The sequence below is a fragment of the Pleurodeles waltl genome, chromosome 12 (genome assembly GCF_031143425.1).
Source record: "Pleurodeles waltl isolate 20211129_DDA chromosome 12, aPleWal1.hap1.20221129, whole genome shotgun sequence".
Taxonomy (NCBI): Eukaryota; Metazoa; Chordata; class Amphibia; order Caudata; family Salamandridae; genus Pleurodeles; species Pleurodeles waltl.
The window spans coordinates 20022763-20046416 of NC_090451.1; the positions used below are offsets into that span (position 1 = coordinate 20022763).

Sequence of the window (23654 nt, forward strand, 5' to 3'; positions counted from 1 at the left end):
GCCCCCCTGTGCCCTGCCTGCATCACCAGAGTGACCCCCGGGTCTCTCCATTGATTGCTATCTACAACCCGACACCTACTTTGCACACTGCACCTGGCCACCCTTGTGCCGCTGAGGGTGTATTTTGTGTGCCTGTTTGGGACCCCTCCAGTGCTCTACAAAAAAACCCTGTTCTGCTCCCCGAGGACGCAGGTACCCCTGTTCTCCATAGGCGCCTATGCTATTTGGGCCCTACTTGACCTCTGCACCTGACCGGCTTTGTGTTGCTGGTGCTGGGTGTTTGGGGTTGACTTGAACCCCCAACGGTGGGCTGCCTATGCCCCGGAGACTGAACTTGTAAGTGCTTTACTTACCTGAGGAACTAACCAATACTTACCTCCCCCAGGAACTGTTGATTTTTGCATTGTCCACTTTTGAAATAGCTTATTGCCATTTTTGCCAAAACTGTGTACATTACTGTTTTAATTCAAAGTTCCATACTTACCTGTGTGAAGTACCTTACAGTTATGCACTTACTTGAATTCTGAATCTGGTGGTTCTGAAATAAATTAAGAAAAGAATATTTTTTCCATATAAAAAACTATTGGCCTGGAGTAAGTCTTTGAGTGTGTGTTCCTCATTTATTGCCTGTGTGTGTACAACAAATGCTTAACACTACCCTCTGATAAGCCTACTGCTCGACCACACTACCACAAAATAGAGCATTAGAATTATCTCTTTTTCCACTATCTTACCTCTAAGGGGAACCCTTGGACTCTGTGCACACTATTTCTTACTTTGAAATAGTATATACAGAGCCAACTTCCTACATCACTCTTATAAGGGAATGGTGTTTCATCTGTTCTGATTGGAAAATGAGTTGGTGGTATTTTCTTTTATTTGTCCATTTTAGATGACTGGCAGGAAAGGGCGTGTGGTTCGCCGGGCAGATGGGTCCATCACATTTGAGTCCCGAGCAGAGCAGAGTCTGTCTATCGACAATATTAACCTCAAGGAGAAAGAGCGGTTTATGAATGGAGAGAAGGTGAGTACAGAGCGCCCCTTGGAGTGCGTGGATGAGCGCGTAGCATGGGTGGCTGTAAGAGCATGGATATGTGTTAGAGCAAGGAGTATTCGTTCTAGCGAAACTCAGAGTTTGAGTTTGTGGCAGAGCGTGAGTGCGTAACAGAGCCAAGGAGCATGCATTCAAGGGAAAGCCCTGAGCGTAAGCGCGTAACAGAGCCAAGAGCATGCATTCAAGGCACAGCCCTGAGCATGAGCGCCAGACAGAGCCAGGAGCATACATTCAATGCACAGACCTGAGCGTGAGCGCCTGACAGAGCCAAGAGCATGCATTAAAGGCACAGCCCTCAGCGTGAGCGCGTAACAGAGCCAAGAGCATGCATTCAAGGCACAGCCCTGAGCGCATGTCAGAGCCAGGAGCATACATTCAAGGCACAGCCCTGAGCGTGAGCGCCTGACAGAGCCAAGAGCATGCATTCAAGGAACAGCCCTGAGCGTGAGCGCGTAACAGAGCCAAGAGCATGCATTCAAGGCACAGCCCTGAGCGTGAGAGCGTAACAGAGCCAAGAGCATGCATTCAAGGAACAGCCCTGAGCGTGAGTGCATGACAGAGCCAAGAGCACACATTCAAGGCACAGCCCTGAGCGTGCGCGTGTAACAGAGCCAAGAGCATGCATTCAAGGTAAAGCCCTGAACGTGAGTGCATGACTGAGCCAAGAGCACACATTGAAGGTACAGCCCTGAGCGCCTGACAGAAGCCAGAGCATGCATTCAAGGCACAGCCCTGAGCGTGAGCACATGACAGAGCAAGGAGCCTGCATTCAAGGCACAGCCCTGAGCGTGAGCGCCTGACAGAGCAAGGAGCATGCATTCAAGGCACAGCCCTGAGCGTGAGCGCCTGACAGAGCCAGGAGCATGCATTCAAGGCACAGCCCTGAGCGTGAGCACATGACAGAGCAAGGAGCATGCATTCAAGGCACAGCCGTGAGCGCCTGACAGAGCCAGGAGCATGCATTCAAGGCACAGCCGTGAACGCATGACAGAGCCAAGAGCATGCATTCAAGGCACAGCCCTGAGCGTGAGCGCATGACAGAGCAAGGAGCATGCATTCAAGGCACAGCCCTGAGCGTGAGCACGACAGAGCAAGGAGCCTGCATTCAAGGCAAAGCCCTGAGCATGAGTGCATGACAGAGCCAAGAGCACACATTCAAGGCACAGCCCTGAGCGTGCGCGTGTAACAGAGCCAAGAGCATGCATTCAAGGTAAAGCCCTGAACGTGAGTGCATGACTGAGCCAAGAGCACACATTGAAGGTACAGCCCTGAGCGCCTGACAGAAGCAAGAGCATGCATTCAAGGCACAGCCCTGAGCGTGAGCACATGACAGAGCAAGGAGCCTGCATTCAAGGCACAGCCCTGAGCGTGAGCGCATGACAGAGCAAGGAGCATGCATTCAAGGCACAGCCCTGAGCGTGAGCACGACAGAGCAAGGAGCCTGCATTCAAGGCACAGCCCTGAGCGTGAGCGCCTGACAGAGCCAGGAGCATGCATTCAAGGCACGGCCCTGAGCGTGAGCACGACAGAGCAAGGAGCATGCATTCAAGGCACAGCCCTGAGCGTGAGCGCCTGACAGAGCCAGGAGCATGCATTCAAGGCACAGCCCGGAGCGTGAGCGCATGACAGAGCAAGGAGCATGCATTCAAGGCACAGCCCTGAGCGTGAGAGCGTAAGAGAGCCAAGAGCATGCATTCAAGGCACAGCTCTGAGCGTGAGCGCATGACAGAGCAAGGAGCATGCATTGAAGGGACAGCCCTGAGCATGAGCGCCTGACAGAGCCAGGAGCATGCATTCAAGGCACAGCCCTGAGCGTGAGCGCCTGACAGAGCCAGGAGCCTGCATTCAAGGCACAGCCCTGAGCGTGAGCGCCTGACAGAGCCAGGAGCATGCATTCAAGGCACAGCCCTGAGCGTGAGCACATGACAGAGCAAGGAGCATGCATTCAAGGCACAGCCCTGAGCGTGAGCGCCTGACAGAGCAAGGAGCATGCATTCAAGGCACAGTCCTGAGCGTGAGCGCCTGACAGAGCAAGGAGCATGCATTCAAGGCACAGCCCTGAGCGTGAGCGCATGACAGAGCAAGGAGCATGCATTCAAGGCACAGCCCTGAGCGTGAGCGCCTGACAGAGCCAAGAGCACGCATTCAAGGCACAGCCCTGAGCGTGAGCGCATGACAGAGCAAGGAGCATGCATTCAAGGCACAGCCCTGAGCGTGAGCGCCTGACAGAGCCAGGAGCATGCATTCAAGGTAAAGCCTTGAGCGCATGACAGAGCCAAGAGCACGCATTCAAGGCACAGCCCTGAGCGTGCGTGTGTAACAGAGCCAAGAGCATGCATTCAAGGCACAGCCCTGAGCGCCTGACAGAGCCAAGAGCATGCATTCAAGGCACAGCACTGAGCGTGAGCGCATGACAGAGCAAGGAGCATGCATTGAAGGGACAGCCCTGGGCGTGGGCACATGATAGAACCAAGCACATGCATTCAAGGCAAATCCTTGAGCGCGTGTGCATGACAGAGCTCATCTTTAAAAGATATGCTTGAAGCAGTGTGTGTTAGTTCCTGAAAGGTAACAGTATGAGGGTATCCCGTCAGTTCTGAATATATACATAGAACAATACATAACTGGCACAGGGCTGGAGAATCAAACAGCAAGCTGGTATGTGACCTGCTCTGCTAGAAAGCAGCCAATAAGATATTGGAAAATGTTTACTAGCTATTAATGTATTCTTTCATTCATTCATTCATCTAGAAATAGCATGCCATCATGCAAACGTACCTCACCCTCCAAGTTAGGACCTGCTGTGTTCACTTTTCTCCTACTTCTAATGGAACCCTTTCTCTTTGCTCAGCTTGTAGCAATAATCTCAGAGGCTTCGAGTTCGGGGATCTCCTTGCAGGCCGACCGCCGGGTGCCGAACCAGCGGCGTCGAGTGCACATGACACTGGAGCTACCATGGAGCGCCGACAGAGCCATACAGCAGTTTGGTAAGTCTGAGCTGTCCTGCAGTTCCATTGTTTACTCTCACATCCCTATCGCTCATTTGAAACCAGGAAAAGTTGTTAATGAAGTGTGAATGCTGGGGCTAGTAAGCCACAAACTGCATTTCAAAAGCACCCTTTGAGATAGCATTACTGTATGATCCTTCCACTTACTGGGAAGTTAATATTTCCTGTTGACTTGGAAATATAAAGTACGTTTACTCATGCTTTGACATGTGCGATTTGCCACATACAACTTGCTGTTTAATCTTCCAGGTTTACTGGAATCACTGTTTAAGGTTTTTGTAGTGTCCAGACACTTTCAGTTCATTCTAGGCCTTGGACTGTGAGATGTGCCTCTGCTTGGCTAGAATTGCATGTGTTCATTTCATCCTTTGGGTTATGATGACGCCTTTGCAATGCGCTTGGATGTACCCTTTATCGCTTCCGTGTAGTACCTACTTTTGACTGTGTTGCTTTAGGTCATTTTCCATCACTAGCTATATAGGGTTTGTTCACTCCATAGCTTCATTTTATCTTTTTTGAATGCTTGTTAAGTAAATCCAGTTCTTTCCAAAGGAATCATTCCTTCCAGAAGTGTGTGATACGGTCTGTTAAGTCTATAGGTGCAGGGAACCGAATGCCTCCCTCTTTTAGGGTTTGTACTTGTGCTTTTATGAGTTTGTGAATGTTGACTTCTTTATGGATATTCACTGAGTTCTTTCATTTCTTACTTCAGGTCGAACTCACCGTTCCAATCAGGTATCAGCCCCAGAGTATGTCTTCCTAATTTCTGAACTGGCGGGGGAGCGGAGGTTCGCATCCATTGTAGCAAAGCGTCTGGAGAGCCTTGTAAGTTCATATCTTTATCAGCCCGGTGCAATTTCTGACAAATTACGGTATGCGAAGAGCAGTGGCTGGCAGTTTGTTTCCAGCCACCTTTTCACAGATATTTGTTTCTATCCTACAGTGAACCCTCAAACTCCCAGCTCATGTGTTTTTGGCGTCTGCTGTGAATATGCCACATAACGTGATTTTTCATTTTCCCTCTGAGACTCTTTTCCACCTCTTCCATTGTGGGTCACCTCCTTTCATTCTCTCTCCTTCACCTTCCTCCCCTTTGTGCCCACCTTTCCTCTCTTTCTTCGCTTATCTGCGTGTCATGACTTAGCGTCATTCCATTGTGTGCGTGGAGCTGTCCTATTCATCCTTTCTCTGTGTGCTGCTTGGCATTTTTCCTCCTGTCTTTGGTGGTTTGCCTGCTTATTTGCATTCAGTTTGTGGCAGCTTGCTATCTTCTTATGCCTGTAGTTGTTGTCTTGCTGCCTTCTCTTTGCTGAAAGCGTACCCTTGCACCTTTTATTTCCAATGCCCACCCGGTTTTGACTTCCTTCCATTGCGTGAGTGGGCTGCTTACCTATCTCTCTGTGTATGCCCACTTGTTTTCTTTCCTTCTTGGTGTGTTTACTTACTAGCTTCCTTCCATTCTCTGTATGGTTGGCTGTCTACCTCTTTTCCTCCTCTGTGGTTGCTTGCTGCTTCCCTTTCTTTCCTTTCCTTTCCTTCATAGTGAGGTCCCCTCAATGCCGCCTTCTCTGTGTCTGTGGTGTTTACTTGCTTCTCCTCAGTGGGTTGTGGATTATTTATTTCCTTCCTTTCTCTATGTGGTAGGTTGCTTGCCTCATTTTCGTCTCCGTGGTTGATTGTAGGAGGCTGGACTGGCTTGTAGTGAGTACCAAGGGGTACTTGCACCTTGCACCAGGCCCAGTTATCCCTTATTAGTGTATAGGGTGTCTAGCAGCTTAGGCTGATAGATAATGGTAGCTTAGCAGAGCAGCTTAGGCTGAACTAGGAGACGTGTGAAGCTACTACAGTACCACCTAGTGTCATATGCACAATATCATAAGAAAACACAATACACAGTTATACTAAAAATAAAGGTACTTTATGTTCGATGGCATCTGTCGCTGTAGATACACATGGTATGCATGAGCTCGCCATCTGGTGTTGGGTCGGAGTGTTACAAGTTGTTTTTCTTCGAAGAAGTGTTTTCGAGTCACGGGACCGAGTGACTCCACCTTCTGTGCTCATTGCGCATGGGCGTCGACTCCATCTTCGATTGTTTTCTTTCCGCCATCGGGTTCGGACGTGTTCATGTCGCTCCGAGTTTCGGAACGGAAAGATAGCTGAAGACGGAAGATTTTCGACGGTATCGTTGCGATCCGGTTACAGATAGACACATACGACGACGCGTTGAACATCGAAGCGCTTCGGTGCCCTTCGGGGTAGATTTCGGCACCCCGTCGGGGCCTAGTCGGCCCGACCGCGTGGAGGACAACGCCGATGGATCGGACCCCGTTTCGATTCTGCCCCGAATGCCACAACAAATATCCTTATACGGACCTGCACTCGGTCTGTAATCTGTGCCTGTCACCCGAGCACAGTGAAGAATCCTGCGAGGCCTGTCGGGCGTTCCGGTCCCGAAAAACTCTGCGCGACCGTCGAGCGAGAAGACTGCAGATGGCGTCCACGCCAAAAGAGCGTCGACAGTTCGAGACAGAAGAAGAACAGGAGGAATCCTTTTCCATCCAGGATTCAGACTCCGACGAGCTACACTCTACAAGAACTGTGAGTAAGACGTCGAGATCAAACCCTAAAAAAGGAAAGAAGGCCCAGGGGACGCCACTGCCAACCGGCCATGGCTCCACCCAAATTCTCGGTGACCAACAATCGGCACCGAAAAAGGCCCATTCAGTGTCGAGATCGTCCGACTTCGGTCGAGACACCGGCACGCAGCCTCCTCGGGACCGAGAGAGTGCTAAACAGAAGCATCGACACCGAGAGTTCGGTGTCGACACCGATCGACGCCGAGACAGTGGCGCCGAAGACCATAGAGGCCAAGAATTTTCGGCACAGAAAAAGAGGAAGGTTACCTCGGAGCCGAAAAAACAATCGACAGGGCTTTCGGAGCCGAAAAAAGCGACATCAGACCCTGTTTCTGGCTCCTATACCGAAGAGCATTCTATGTCTTCTCAAATGAAGAAACATAGATTTGAACAAGAACTGCAATCCACTGACGTGGATCACACGCAAAAGCGTATCTTTATTCAGCAGGGGACTGGGAAGATCAGTACCCTTCCACCTGTCAAACGAAAGAGAACGCTTCAGTTTACTCCTCAGCAACAAACAACACAAAAGGTAACACCTCCTCCCTCGCCTCCACCTGTAACTCCGGCTTCGCCAACTTACACCCCGTCACATTCGCCAGCTCACACCGCCATGAGCCACGACGACCAAGATCAGGATGCGTGGGACTTGTACGACGCACCAGTGTCTGATAACAGCCCAGACACATACCCAACTAGGCCATCACCACCGGAAGACAGCACAGCCTACTCACAAGTGGTGGCTAGAGCAGCTCTATTCCATAATGTGGAACTACACTCGGAACAAGTAGAGGATGATTTTTTATTTAACACCCTCTCCTCAACCCACAGCTCCTACCAAAGCCTGCCGATGCTCCCAGGCATGCTACGCCATGCAAAGGACATTTTCAAGGAGCCAGTTAAAAGTAGGGCAGTGACGCCTAGGGTGGACAAAAAGTATAAGGCGCCTCCTACGGACCCTGTCTTCATCACCTCTCAGCTGCCACCAGACTCTGTGGTGGTAGGGGCTGCCAGAAAACGGGCAAACTCGCACACTTCTGGGGATGCACCTCCCCCAGATAAAGAAAGTAGGAAGTTCGATGCAGCCGGGAAGAGGGTTGCTGTCCAAGCAGCAAACCAGTGGCGCATCGCAAATTCACAAGCGCTGCTAGCGCGATACGACAGAGCCCACTGGGATGAGATGCAGCATCTCATTGAACATCTCCCAAAAGATCTGCAAAAAAGAGCAAAACAGGTTGTTGAGGAGGGTCAAAACATTTCCAACAATCAAATACGCTCCTCCATGGATGCAGCAGACACGGCCGCAAGAACCATTAATACGTCGGTTACCATCCGTAGGCACGCATGGCTCAGAACGTCTGGATTCAAGCCAGAAATTCAGCAGGCAGTGCTTAACATGCCAGTAAACGAGAAACTTCTGTTCGGTCCGGAGGTCGACACAGCTATAGAAAAGCTCAAGAAGGACACTGACACTGCCAAGGCCATGGGCGCACTCTACTCCCCGCAGAGCAGAGGATCTTATAACACCTTCCGCAAAACACCTTTTAGAGGAGGGTTTCGGGGTCAGGCCACACAAGCTAGCACCTCACAGTCCGCACCGCCCACCTACCAGGGACAGTACAGAGGAGGTTTTCGGGGCCAGTATAGAGGGGGGCAATTTCCTAGGAATAGAGGAAGATTTCAAAGCCCCAAAACCACTACCAACAAGCAGTGACTCACACGTCACTCACCCCTCCCACACAACACCAGTGGGGGGGAGGATACATCAATATTACGAAGCATGGGACAAAATAACTACAGATACATGGGTCCTAGCAATTATCCAACATGGTTATTGCATAGAATTCATGCAATTCCCTCCAGACATACCACCAAAATCACAAAATTTATCAAAATACCATTCACAACTTCTAGAGATAGAAGTTCAAGCACTACTGCAAAAACATGCAATAGAATTAGTACCAAGCACACAAATAAACACAGGAGTTTATTCACTGTACTTCTTGATACCAAAAAAGGACGAAACACTGAGACCAATTCTAGACCTCAGGGTAGTAAACACATTCATCAAATCAGACCACTTTCACATGGTCACACTACAAGAAGTGTTACCATTGCTCAGAAAACACGACTACATGACAACCCTAGACCTCAAGGACGCATATTTCCATATACCAATCCATCAATCACACAGGAAATATCTAAGGTTTGTATTCAAAGGAATACATTACCAATTCAAAGTATTGCCTTTTGGTTTAACAACCGCTCCAAGAGTATTCACAAAGTGCCTAGCAGTAGTCGCTGCACACATCAGAAGGCAGCAAATACATGTGTTCCCGTATCTAGACGACTGGCTAATCAAAACCAGTTCGCTCACACAATGCTCAAACCACACAAATCAAGTCATACAAACCCTCTACAATTTAGGGTTCACCGTCAACTTTGCAAAATCAAACATTCTGCCAAGCAAAGTACAGCAATATCTAGGAGCCATAATAGACACGACAAAAGGAGTAGCAACGCCAACTCCACAAAGGATCCACAATTTCAACAGGGTCATTCAACACATGTCTCCAAACCAAACAATACAAGCAAGAACAATACTACAGCTCCTAGGCATGATGTCCTCATGCATAGCCATTGTCCCAAACGCAAGACTGCACATGAGGCCCTTACAACAGTGCCTAGCCTCACAGTGGTCTCAAGCACAGGGTCACCTTCTAGATCTGGTGTTGCTAGACCGCCAAACTTACCTATCGCTTCTATGGTGGAACAGTATAAATTTAAACATAGGGCGGCCTTTCCAAGACCCAGTGCCACAGTACGTAATAACAACAGATGCTTCCATGACAGGGTGGGGAGCACATCTCAATCAACACAACATAAGAGGACAATGGAACATACATCAAACAAAACTGCATATAAATCATCTAGAATTATTAGCAGTTTTTCAAGCACTAAAAGCTTTCCAACCAATCATAACCCACAAATACATCCTTGTCAAAACAGACAACATGACAACGATGTATTATCTAAACAAACAAGGAGGAACACATTCAACGCAGTTAAGCTTGTTAGCTCAAAAAATATGGAAGTGGGCAATCCACCATCAAATTGGTCTAATAGCACAGTTTATTCCGGGGATCCAGAATCAGCTGGCAGACAATCTCTCTCGAGATCACCAGCAAGTCCACGAATGGGAAATCCACCCACAAATTCTGAACACCTACTTCACACTCTGGGGAACACCACAAATAGACTTATTTGCAACAAAAGAGAACGCAAAATGCCAAAACTTCGCGTCCAGATACCCACACAAGCAATCCCAAGGCAATGCCCTATGGATGAACTGGTCAGGAATATTTGCTTACGCTTTTCCTCCTCTCCCTCTCCTTCCTTACCTAGTAAACAAATTGAGTCAAAACAAACTCAAACTCATTTTAATAGCACCAACGTGGGCAAGACAACCCTGGTACACAACACTGCTAGATCTGTCTGTAGTACCACACATCAAACTGCCCAACAAACCAGATCTGTTAACGCAACACAACCAACAGATCAGACACCCGGACCCAGCATCGCTGAATCTAGCAATCTGGCTCCTGAAATCCTAGAATTCGGACACTTACAACTTAGCCAAGAGTGTATGGAAGTCATAAAGCAGGCCAGAAGGCCATCCACTAGACACTGCTACGCAAGTAAGTGGAAAAGATTTGTTTGTTACTGCCATCATAATCAGATACAACCACTAGAGGCAACTCCAAAACATATAGTAGATTACTTGCTCCATTTACAAAAAGCAAAGCTAGCCTTCTCTTCTATTAAAATACACCTTGCAGCAATATCTGCATACCTGCAAACTACATATTCAACTTCCTTGTATAGGATACCAGTTATCAAAGCATTCATAGAAGGGCTTAAAAGAATTATACCACCAAGAACACCACCTGTTCCTTCATGGAACCTAAACGTGGTTCTAACAAGACTCATGGGCCCACCCTTCGAACCCATGCACTCTTGCGGAATACAATTCCTCACCTGGAAAGTTGCCTTTCTCATCGCCATTACATCTCTAAGAAGAGTAAGTGAAATTCAAGCGTTCACAACACAAGAGCCTTTTATACAAATACATAAAAATAAGGTCGTCCTACGACCTAATCCAAAATTTTTACCAAAAGTTATTTCTCCATTCCATCTAAATCAAACGGTAGAATTACCAGTATTCTTCCCACAGCCAGATTCTGTGGCTGAAAGAGCACTACATACATTAGATGTCAAAAGAGCATTAATGTACTACATTGACAGAACGAAGAACATCAGAAAAACTAAACAGCTATTTATTGCATTCCAAAAACCTCATGCAGGTAACCCAATATCAAAACAAGGTATAGCCAGATGGATAGTTAAATGCATCCAAATCTGCTACCTTAAAGCAAAAAGACAACTGCCCATTACTCCCAGGGCACATTCAACAAGGAAAAAAGGTGCTTCAATGGCCTTTTTAGGAAACATCCCAATGCAAGAAATATGTAAGGCAGCCACTTGGTCTACGCCTCACACATTCACCAAACACTACTGTATAGATGTGCTATCCGCACAACAAGCTACAGTAGGTCAAGCTGTATTAAGAACTCTATTTCAGACAACTTCTACTCCTACAGGCTAAACCACCGCTTATGGGGAACTAACTGCTTACTAGTCTATGCATACCATGTGTATCTACAGCGACAGATGCCATCGAACTGAAAATGTCACTTACCCAGTGTACATCTGTTCGTGGCATCAGTCGCTGAGATTCACATGGACCCACCCACCTCCCCGGAAGCCTGTAGCAGTTCAGAAGTTACCTTCAATTTTGTACATTTGTATATATATTACTTAATCCTTTAATAGGTACATACTTACATTTTTCATTGCGCGGGCACTATTACTATAGTACAACTCCTACCTCACCCTCTGCGGGGAAAACAATCGAAGATGGAGTCGACGCCCATGCGCAATGAGCACAGAAGGTGGAGTCACTCGGTCCCGTGACTCGAAAACACTTCTTCGAAGAAAAACAACTTGTAACACTCCGACCCAACACCAGATGGCGAGCTCATGCATACCATGTGAATCTCAGCGACTGATGCCACGAACAGATGTACACTGGGTAAGTGACATTTTCATTTTATGACAATATGCCAAAGTATCTTAGAGTGTACCCTCAGTGAGAGGATAGGAAATATACACAAGATATATATACACAATAGCAAAAATATGCAGTATAGTCTTAGAAAACAGTGCAAACAATGTATAGTTACAATAGGATGCAATGGGGAAACATAGGGATAGGGGCAACACAAACCATATACTCCAAAAGTGGAATGCGAACCACGAATGGACCCCAAACCTATGTGACCTTGTAGAGGGTCGCTGGGACTATTAGAAAATAGTGAGAGTTAGAAAAATAACCCTCCCCAAGACCCTGAAAAGTGAGTGCAAAGTGCACTAAAGTTCCCCTAAGGACAAAATAGTCGTGTTAGAGGGAAAATGCAAGGAAAACACAAATCAGCAATGCAACAACGATGGATTCCTGACTGAGGGTACCTGTGGAACAAGGGGACCAAGTCCAAAAGTCACAAGCAACTCGGAGATGGGCAGATGCCCAAGAAATGCCAGCGGTTGGTGCAAAGAAGCTCTTACTAGGCTGAAGAACTGTGAATACTGCAGGAACGACAAGGGCTAGAGACTTCCCCTTTGGAGGATGGATCCCCCACGCCTTGGAGAGTCGTGCAGAAGTGTTTTCCCGCCGGATGGACGCCAACAAGCCTTGCTACACGCAAATCGTGCGTTTGGCGTTTTTTGGACGCTGCTGGGGCCCAGGAGGGACCAGGAGGTCGCAAATTGGACCTGCAGAGAGAGGGGACGTCGAGCAAGACAAAGAGCCCTCACTGAAGCAGGTAGCACCCGGAGAAGTGCCAGAAACAGGCACTACGAGGATGCGTGAAACGGTGCTCGCCGAAGTTGCACAAAGGAGTCCCACGTCGCCGGAGACCAACTTAGAAAGTCGTGCAATGCAGGTTAGAGTGCCGTGGACCCAGGCTTGGCTGTGCACGAAGGATTTCCGCCGGAAGTGCACAGGGGCCGGAGTAGCTTGCAAAGTCGCGGTTCCCAGCAATGCAGCCCAGCGAGGTGAGGCAAGGACTTACCTCCACCAAACTTGGGCTGAAGAGTCACTGGACTGTGGGGGTCACTTGGACGGTGTCGCTGGATTCGAGGGACCTCGCTCGTCGTGCTGAGAGGAGACCCAAGGGACCGGTAATGCAGCTTTTTGGTGCCTGCGGTTGCAGGGGGAAGATTCCGTCGACCCACGGGAGATTTCTTCGGAGCTTCTGGTGCAGAGAGGAGGCAGACTACCCCCACAGCATGCACAAGCAGGAAAACAGTCGAGAAGGCGGCAGGATCAGCGTTACAGAGTTGCAGTAGTCGTCTTTGCTACTATGTTGCAGGTTTGCAGGCTTCCAGCGCGGTCAGCGGTCGATTCCTTATCAGAAGGTGAAGAGGGAGATGCAGAGGAACTCGGCTGAGCTCATGCATTCGTTATCTAAAGTTTCCCCAGAGACAGAGACCCTAAATAGCCAGAAAAGAGGGTTTGGCTACCTAGGAGAGAGGAAAGGCTACTAACACCTGAAGGAGCCTATCACAAGGAGTCTCTGACGTCACCTGGTGGCACTGGCCACTCAGAGCAGTCCAGTGTGCCAGCAGCACCTCTGTTTCCAAGATGGCAGAGGTCTGGAGCACACTGGAGGAGCTCTGGACACCTCCCAGGGGAGGTGCAGGTCAGGGGAGTGGTCACTCCCCTTTCCTTTGTCCAGTTTCGCGCCAGAGCAGGGGCTAAGGGGTCCCTGAACCGGTGTAGACTGGCTTATGCAGAATTGGGCACATCTGTGCCCAACAAAGCATTTCCAGAGGCTGGGGGAGGCTACTCCTCCCCTGCCTTCACACCATTTTCCAAAGGGAGAGGGTGTCACACCCTCTCTCAGAGGAAGTTCTTTGTTCTGCCATCCTGGGCCAGGCCTGGCTGGACCCCAGGAGGGCAGCTGCCTGTCTGAGGGGTTGGCAGCAGCAGCAGCTGCAGAGAAACCCCAGGAAGGGCAGTCTGGCAGTACCAGGGTCTGTGCTACAGACCACTGGGATCATGGAATTGTACCAACAATGCCAGGATGGCATAGAGGGGGCAATTCCATGATCATAGACATGTTACATGGCCATATTCGGAGTTACCATGGTGAAGCTACATATAGGTAGTGACCTATATGTAGTGCACGCGTGTAATGGTGTCCCCGCACTCACAAAGTTCAGTGAATTGGCTCTGAACAATGTGGGGGCACCTTGGCTAGTGCCAGGGTGCCCTCACACTAAGTAACTTTGCACCTAACCTTTACCAGGTAAAGGTTAGACATATAGGTGACTTATAAGTTACTTAAGTGCAGTGTAAAATGGCTGTGAAATAACGTGGACGTTATTTCACTCAGGCTGCAGTGGCAGGCCTGTGTAAGAATTGTCTGAGCTCCCTATGGGTGGCAAAAGAAATGCTGCAGCCCATAGGGATCTCCTGGAACCCCAATACCCTGTGTACCTCAGTACCATATACTAGGGAATTATAAGGGTGTTCCAGTAAGCCAATGTAAATTGGTAAAATTGGTCACTAGCCTGTTAGTGACAATTTAGAAAGAAATGAGAGAGCATAACCACTGAGGTTCTGATTAGCAGAGCCTCAGTGAGACAGTTAGTCACTACACAGGTAACACATTCAGGCACACTTATGAGCACTGGGGCCCTGGGTTACCAGGGTCCCAGTGACACATACAACTAAAACAACATATATACAGTGAAAAATGGGGGTAACATGCCAGGCAAGATGGTACTTTCCTACACAGATTGCTTCCTTTCCTTCGGTATAAGGGTCCCTCAGTGCTGCCTTCTCTGTGTTTGTAGTGCTTTGCTTCCTTCTCCTCAGTGGGTTGTGGATTATTTATTTCCCTTCTTTCTCTGTGGTTGGTTGTTTGCCTCATTTTCTTCTCTGTGGTTGATTGTCTCCTTTCCTATCCTTTCCTTCAATACAAGGGTCCCTCAGTGCCTCCTTCTCTGTGTTTCCTGGTGCTTTGCTTGCTTCTCAGTGGATTTTGGATTTTTATTTCCTTCCTTTCTCTGTGTGGTTGGTTGCCTCATTTCCCTTTCTGTGGTTGATTGCTTCCTTTCCTTCCTTTCAGTATAAGGATTCCTCAGTGCCTCCTTCTCTGTGTTTGAGGTTCTTTGCTTGCTTCTCCTCAGTGCGTTTTGGATTTTTATTTCCTTCCTTTCTCTGTGTGGATGGTTGCTTGCCTCATTTCTGTCTCTGTGGTTGATTGCTTCCTTTCCTTTCCTTCAATGTGATGTCCTCTCAGTGCCATCCTCTGTGTTTGTGGTGCTTTGCTTGCTTCTCCTCAGTGGGTTGTGGATTCAGTATATCCTTCCTTTCTCTGTGTGGTTGGTTGCTTGTTTAATTTCCGTCTCCGTGGTTGATTGCTTCCTTTCCTTTCCTTCATGGTGAGGTCTCCTCAGTGCCGCCTTGTCTGTGTTTGTGGTGCTTTGCTTCCTTCTCAGTGGGTTCTGGATTACTTAATTCCTTCCTTTCTCTGTGTGGCTGGTTGCTTGCCTCATTTCCGTCCCCGTGGTTGATTGCTTCCTTTCCTTTCATTCAGTATAAGGGTCCATCAGTGCTGCCTTCTCTGTGTTTGTGGTGCTTTGCTTGCATCTCCTCTGTTGGTTGTGCATTCCCTGTGTGGTTGGTTGCTTGCCTCATTTTCATCTCCGAGGTTGATTTCTTTCTTTCCTTTCCTTTCCTTCAGTATAAGGGTCCTCCAGTGCCGCCTTCTCTGTTTTTGTGGTGCTTTGCTTCCTTCTCAGTGGGTTGTGTATTATTTATTTCCTTTCTTTCTCTGTGGTTGGTTGGTTGCCTCATTTCCGTCTCCGTGGTTGATTGCTTCCTTTCCTTTCCTTCAGTATAAGGGATCCTCAGTGCCTCCTTCTCTGTGTTTGTGGTGCTTTGCTTCCTTCTCCTCAGTGGGTTGTGGATTATTTATTTTTCTACCTTTCTTTGTGGTTGGTTGGTTGCCTCATTTCTGTCTCTGTGGTTGATTGCTTCCTTTCCTTTCCTTCAATATAAGGAATCCTCAGTGCCTCCTTCTCTGTGTTTGTGGTGCTTTGCTTGATTCTCCTCAGTGGATTGTGGATTATTTATTTCCTTTCTTTCTCTGTGGTTGGTTGTTTGCCTCATTTCCGTCTCCGTGGTTGATTGCTTCCTTTCCTTTCCTTCAGTATAAGGGATCCTCAGTGCCTCCTTCTCTGTGTTTGTGGTGCTTTGCTTGCTTCTCAGTGGGTTGTGGATTTTTTTATTTCCTTCCTTTCTCTATGGTTGGTTGGTTGCCCCATTTCTGGCTCCGTGGTTGATTGCTTCCTTTCCTTTCCTTGAGTATGAGGGATCCTCAGTGACTCGCCTTTTGTGTTTGTGGTGCTTTGCTTGCTTCTCAGTAGGTTGTAGATTTTTTATTTCCTTCCTTTCTCTGTGGTTGGTTGGTTGCCTCATTTCCGTCTCCGTGGTTGATTGCTTCCTTGCCTTACCTTCAGTGTAAGGATTCCTCAGTGACTCCGTCTCTGTGGTGCTTTGCTTCCTTCTCCTTAGCGGGTTGTGGATTATTTATTTCCTTCCTTTCTCTGTGGTTGATTGGTTGCCTCATTTCTGTCTCCGTGGTTGATTGCTTCCTTGCCTTACCTTCAGTGTAAGGATTCCTCAGTGACTCCGTCTCTGTGGTGCTTTGCTTGCTTCTCCTCAGCGGGTTGTGGATTATTTATTTCCTTCCTTTCTCTGTGCCAGTATTCCACCAGAAAATGTATTTAAAAGTATCATCTGTCCATAATATTGTGTTAAAAATATCATGACTACAGAAATATTGTAGATAAAACGTGGAAGGTACGTATATTGTTTTTTGTAGTTTTTTTTTAAATATCAAAGTCTAATTTTTTTTAATTACGTTCTGTTATACATGTATTATATTTTATTTTTTGATAATTTTATTGTGACATTAAGTTTTAATTATTTTGTATTAAAATTATAGTAATGTTTAATTTATTGTTTCAAAGTATTAGGTTTTTTTGGGGCATTAGGTAGGTAATTTTTTGGTCTGGATTGGTAACGCAGCTGTCGCAAGACAATTACGTGATACCCAACAGGGCAGGATAGAAGACAGGATGCTTTGATTGAGCAGAAGTTGCATACTTCCACACAAAAAAGAGCTTGTCCTCCACACAGCTGTGACATTTTTTTTAGCTAGAATTTTCTAAGGCATACACATGGCACTGAAATGCTATTAACGTGTTCTAAATAACTATATTATGTATGGTGTATTCTCTGGTAGCCACACAGATGGGAGAAGAGCAGCCATTAACCAGCATGGATTTTTAGCCCTGGCTTGACAGTGCAACTTTCACCTGATCTTTAAATAAACCTGCCTCAATATTTTTCTACATTACTTTGCTTTCACACAACTAAGAACCTTATTATGAGGCTGTCGGTCCAAAGACTGCCAGCTTCGCGGTGGCAGTTGGACCGCCGCGGCTGTGGAGGTCCAATCGCCACGTTATGAGGTTGGCGGGCAGTCCCGCCAACCTACCACCGTCCCCACCAGGATCAGTAATCCCGACGGGCTGACAGCAGTCCTGGTTGTAATTCAGCACCGCCCTGCTGATTACAAACTTGCTAGCCTTTTCATGGCGTCTGACTGCCATGAAAAGGCTGTCTGAGAACAAGTGCAGGTGGCCTCACCCTGCACTGGCCATACCCATGGCATGGGCAGTGCAGGGGTCCCCGTGACCAGCACCCTCGATATTTACAGTGTGCATTTCAAGGGTGCTGGTGCCCCCTGCGTGCGGCAGCATTGCCCCCAGCTCTAATATGAGCCGGCGACAATGCTGCCGCACCTTTCCCGCTGGGCGGACTCTATTCACCCTAGTGGGAAAGTCATAATAGGGCCGGCAGGGAGGTCGCCAGCACCATGGCAGCCTCCCCGTCTGGAGTTTTGGTGTACGGATGTTTCCATCCGCCAAAGTCATAATCAGCCCCTAAATATCCATTCCCCCAATGTCTACTTGTAATGCTTCACATTCCCACGCACCCTTCCTTTAAAACCAGACTATTAGCATTTTCAGTGCTTATTTTAATTTAAATTCATGTTAATTGATGAATATTGATTATGTACTTTTTTATATTAGTTGTTTCAGTGTGTAATTAGTATATCATTTTTAACTCTTTTTTTTGTGACTTGTGATGTTTGTTGAGGGATTGGATGGGTAGTATTTTAATGTAAATATACAGGGAGTGCAGAATTATTAGGCAAATGAGTATTTTGACCACATCATCCTCTTTATGCATGTTGTCTGACTCCAAGCTGTATAGGCTCGAAAGCCTACTACCAATTAAGCATATTAGGTGATGTGCATCTCTGTAATGAGAAGGGGTGTGGTCTAATGACATCAACACCCTATATCAGGTGTGCATAATTATTAGGCAACTTCCTTTCCTTTGGCAAAATGGGTCAAAAGAAGGACTTGACAGGCTCAGAAAAGTCAAAAATAGTGAGATATCTTGCAGAGGGATGCAGCACTCTTAAAATTGCAAAGCTTCTGAAGCGTGATCATCGAACAATCAAGCGTTTCATTCAAAATAGTCAACAGGGTCGCAAGAAGCGTGTGGAAAAACCAAGGCGCAAAATAACTGCCCATGAACTGAGAAAAGTCAAGCGTGCAGCTGCCACGATGCCACTTGCCACCAGTTTGGCCATATTTCAGAGCTGCAACATCACTTGAGTGCCCAAAAGCACAAGGTGTGCAATACTCAGAGACATGGCCAAGGTAAGAAAGGCTGAAAGACGACCACCACTGAACAAGACACACAAGCTGAAACGTCAAGACTGGGCCAAGAAATATCTCAAGACTGATTTTTCTAAGGTTTTATGGACTGATGAAATGAGAGTGAGTCTTGATGGGCCAGATGGATGGGCCCGTGGCTGGATTGGTAAAGGGCAGAGAGCTCCAGTCCGACTCAGACGCCAGCAAGGTGGAGGTGGAGTACTGGTTTGGGCTGGTATCATCAAAGATGAGCTTGTGGGGCCTTTTCGGGTTGAGGATGGAGTCAAGCTCAACTCCCAGTCCTACTGCCAGTTCCTGGAAGACACCTTCTTCAAGCAGTGGTACAGGAAGAAGTCTGCATCCTTCAAGAAAAACATGATTTTCATGCAGGACAATGCTCCATCACACGCGTCCAAGTACTCCACAGCGTGGCTGGCAAGAAAGGGTATAAAAGAAGGAAATCTAATGACATGGCCTCCTTGTTCACCTGATCTGAACCCCATTGAGAACCTGTGGTCCATCATCAAATGTGAGATTTACAAGGAGGGAAAACAGTACACCTCTCTGAACAGTGTCTGGGAGGCTGTGGTTGCTGCTGCACGCAATGTTGATGGTGAACAGATGGCAGGCTTTTGAGTGTCCTTGCAAAGAAAGGTGGCTATATTGGTCACTGATTTGTTTTTGTTTTGTTTTTGAATGTCAGAAATGTATATTTGTGAATGTTGAGATGTTATATTGGTTTCACTGGTAATAATAAATAATTGAAATGGGTATATATTTTTTTTTGTTAAGTTGCCTAATAATTATGCACAGTAATAGTCACCTGCACACACAGATATCCCCCTAACATAGCTAAAACTAAAAACAAACTAAAAACTACTTCCAAAAATATTCAGCTTTGATATTAATGAGTTTTTTGGGTTCATTGAGAACATGGTTGTTGTTCAATAATAAAATTAATCCTCAAAAATACAACTTGCCTAATAATTCTGCACTCCCTGTATATTAATTGATATTGAGTAGCATAATGGGATATTTTTTTAAATTGGTAAATATTTATATATATTATTTATACGTTAAATTATCATAAGTCATTTAACTAGTTTTCTATTTAGGGTAGTGGATTTCTTCTGGATAAATTAATATTTAAATTAATATTAATATTTTTAAACAATTATTGTTTAGTAAATATTTTGTTTGTGTAATTAACTTTACATTATTGTAGCAATTTTTAATCATTTCACAATTACTCAATATTTGTTAGGACTGGATTTAAGAATATTAAATCTGCCCCACACTCCCAAAATACTGGAGTTAGAAAAGCAAACCTTCCCGTATCACAAAAATATGCGCGGCCTCCCATTGTTTGTTGGACTCGAGTTAGAACAGTAAATCCGACCCTCCAGATATTTACACTTTCTTCAGCGCTAGTTGAGCAGGAGGGACAGCAGTAAATAGTACCCCTCCCTCCACCTCCAAAATATATACATTTTCAACGCAGATGGTTCAAGTGATGCGAAAATACCAAACCTCGCAGGGCTAAACATGTGTATCTTCCACATCGTGTGTTGGACTGGAGTTAGAATAGTAATCTATCTGTGCCGTCCCGCGCCCCAAAGGTATCCACTTGTTCCATTATTTGTTCAATTGGATTTAAAATAGCAAATCTGCCCTCCAATGTCTGTATATGTCCTAATGTTTCTTTTAGTAGTGTGTTTTAAATATTTTTAATTTATAGTCTTTTAGAATACATTTTGGATTAGTCCTTTAACATACTTTAAGCATTTTAAATATAAATGTATATTTTTAAGTATTATATTTTTCAAAAAATATATTTATTGTGTTTTATATTGTATTTTTTTTTTATGTTTGAGATTTTATAACTAGGGTATTTTGTTATATTTCTTTAAAAATGTTTTCTAATGGTTTAATAATTTAAGAATTTGTGCTTATGTTTTTAAATTTCAATTAATTATGTTTACATTTTTGTTTTTTAAATCCGTTATTAGCATTATAGTTTTTAATTTAGATCAATTTTTAATTTATATATTAGGATTTAAAATCTTCAAAAATGAATTTACGTGCATTATTATACAAGTTATTAATTTTGTGAGTTTTTAAATTATATACATTTTACATATGATGTATAACTTTAATATATATTCTAATAACAGTTGCATTTTTATTTAAAATGTTATTTGCAAATAAATATGTGTATTTACAGATAAATATATATAATTCGGACCATGATACCTTTGCCATTGATATGTGGGTATTTTACATTATAAGTATGTAAAGTTTATATTTTTTGATGTTGATATTTTGACATCAGTATATTTGCACCGCAGTGTTTCGAGGTTGATATTCTGACATAAAACTGTGTTTGGCTTGCCTTTTTGCACTGATTATAGGTTGTCTTGATCGTTCTTCTCATTCTCCATATGGTTGCTTTCTTGCTGATTTCTTTACATTTTCGGTGTGCTGAAGCATGACTTGAATTAAAATTCAGTTCTCCCTTCAAGCAGCTTTTCCTTCTCTCTCTCCTGCTGTGTGCTCAATCTTTTCTTATTCATTTCCTCGTTCTTTGCTGACCCTAGTCTTTCTTTTAACCTCTCCTTTGTGTTTCCTTCTTTGTGACTGTCCCTGATTCTTTGCCTTTCTCTCTGGGCCTCTTTCTCCGACTGTGAATCTTTTTCTCACCCTCTCTTTCCCTCCTCCTCGTCGTTATTTTTTTCCAGTTCCCATCCTTCTCTCTTCCACTAAGCGGCTGTTTTCCTTCCTTCTCGTGTCCCTGCCTATGGAGTAGAGCCTTCGCTTTTTTTGCTGGGTCCTTCACTGATCTGCTTTTCTCTTTCAATAGGGTGCCTTAACACATGGAGACCGCCGTGCAACGGAGTCCCGGGACTTCAGCAAGTACAACTTTGAGAATAAGGTATGAAGCCTTTGTTTACAGTGTAGAAATCTGATTTGTAGAGACAATAATGTCTTATTCAGGAGTCTGGGCCACAGAGTCCACTTTACTGATCTCCTAAATCTATGGCATTTAGACCTGCAAGGACCATGTGCCTCCACAATAGCCACACCAGACCCTTCACACACACAAAGCCTGCACACACAGGTTTCCTCACTGGATGCCACCACAGTCTTCCAACACACCGTCTCCACACTCACAACACGTTCATACCTAAACACAGTTTGTGCACACTGCCGCTGCACAGACTTCATATACACAAAGCCTCCATTCGTACACACACAATCTCCTCACACAGCACCTCCAAAAACACAAAGCCTTTGCACAAAATGCCCCCACAGTCTTCATATAGACAAAGCCTCATCCATACATGCACTCTCCTCACACACTGCTCCATACACAGAAAACCTCCATCTCTAAGTACACATACCATCTGTAAACACACTGCTTTCACAGTCTTTGTATACATAGAGCCTCTCACGCAGTCTCCTCATACATCGCTTCACACCTAAATACACATACTGTAGGAAGTTGGCTCTGTATGTGCTATTTCAAAGTAAGGAATAGCATGCACAGAGTCCAAGGGTTCCCCTTAGAGGTAAAATAGTGGTAAAAAGAGATAATACTAATGCTCTATTTTGTGGTAGTGTGGTCGAGCAGTAGGCTTATCCAAGGAGTAGTGTTAAGCATTTGTTGTACATACACATAGACAATAAATGAGGTACACACACTCAGAGACAAATCCAGCCAATAGGTTTTGTATAGAAAAATATCTTTTCTTAGTTTATTTTAAGAACCACAGGTTCAAATTTAACATGTAATATCTTGTTTGAAAGGTATTGCAGGTAAGTACATTAGGAACTTTGAATCATTTCAATTGCATGTATACTTTTCAAGTTATTCACAAATAGCTACTTTAAAAGTGGACACAGTGCAATTTTCACAGTTCCTGGGGGAGGTAAGTTTTTGTTAGTTTTACCAGGTAAGTAAGACACTTACAGGGTTCAGTTCTTGGTCCAAGGTAGCCCACCGTTGGGGGTTCAGAGCAACCCCAAAGTCACCACACCAGCAGCTCAGGGCCGGTCAGGTGCAGAGTTCAAAGTGGTGCCCAAAACGCATAGGCTATAATGGAGAGAAGGGGGTGCCCCGGTTCCGGTCTGCTTGCAGGTAAGTACCCGCGTCTTCGGAGGGCAGACCAGGGGGGTTTTGTAGGGCACCGGGGGGGACACAAGCCCACACAGAAATTTCACCCTCAGCAGCGCGGGGGCGGCCGGGTGCAGTGTAGAAACAAGCGTCGGGTTTTCAATGTTAGTCTATGAGAGATCAAGGGATCTCTTCAGCGCTGCAGGCAGGCAAGGGGGGGCTTCCTCGGGGAAACCTCCACTTGGGCAAGGGAGAGGGACTCCTGGGGGTCACTTCTGCAGTGAAAGTCCGGTCCTTCAGGTCCTGGGGGCTGCGGGTGCAGGGTCTTTTCCAGGCGTCGGGACTTAGGTTTCAGAGAGTCGCGGTCAGGGGAAGCCTCGGGATTCCCTCTGCAGGCGGCGCTGTGGGGGCTCAGGGGGGACAGGTTTTGGTACTCACAGTCGTAGAGTAGTCCGGGGGTCCTCCCTGAGGTGTTGGTTCTCCACCAGCCGAGTCGGGGTCGCCGGGTGCAGTGTTGCAAGTCTCACGCTTCTTGCGGGGAGTTGCAGGGTTCTTTAAAGCTGCTTCTTGAAACAAAGTTGCAGTCTTTTTGGAGCAGGTCCGCTGTCCTCGGGAGTTTCTTGTCGTCGTCGAAGCAGGGCAGTCCTCAGAGGATTCAGAGGTCGCTGGTCCCTTTGGAAGGCGTCGCTGGAGCAGAGTTCTTTGGAAGGCAGGAGACAGGCCGGTGAGTTTCTGGAGCCAAGGCAGTTGTTGTCTTCTGGTCTTCCTCTGCAGGGGTTTTCAGCTGGGCAGTCCTTCTTGTTGTTGTTGCAGGAATCTAAATCTTTAGGTTCAGGGAAGCCCTTAAATACTAAATTTAAGGGCGTGTTTAGGTCTGGGGGGTTAGTAGCCAATGGCTACTAGCCCTGAGG

General features: G+C 46.2%; 1 protein-coding gene across 3 annotated transcripts in view; it reads left to right on the forward strand.

The window, feature by feature from the left end:
* The window catches only part of SBNO2 (strawberry notch homolog 2), a 542051-nt gene that overhangs the window by 418570 nt on the left and 99827 nt on the right, over positions 1–23654 (forward strand). For all 3 annotated transcript variants that reach the window (XM_069216340.1, XM_069216341.1, XM_069216342.1), the window contains 4 exons: positions 893–1024; positions 3906–4041; positions 4775–4887; positions 21490–21561. In XM_069216340.1, coding sequence (XP_069072441.1) covers positions 893–1024; positions 3906–4041; positions 4775–4887; positions 21490–21561 — 453 coding nt within the window. The remainder of the gene's footprint in view (positions 1–892; positions 1025–3905; positions 4042–4774; positions 4888–21489; positions 21562–23654) is intronic.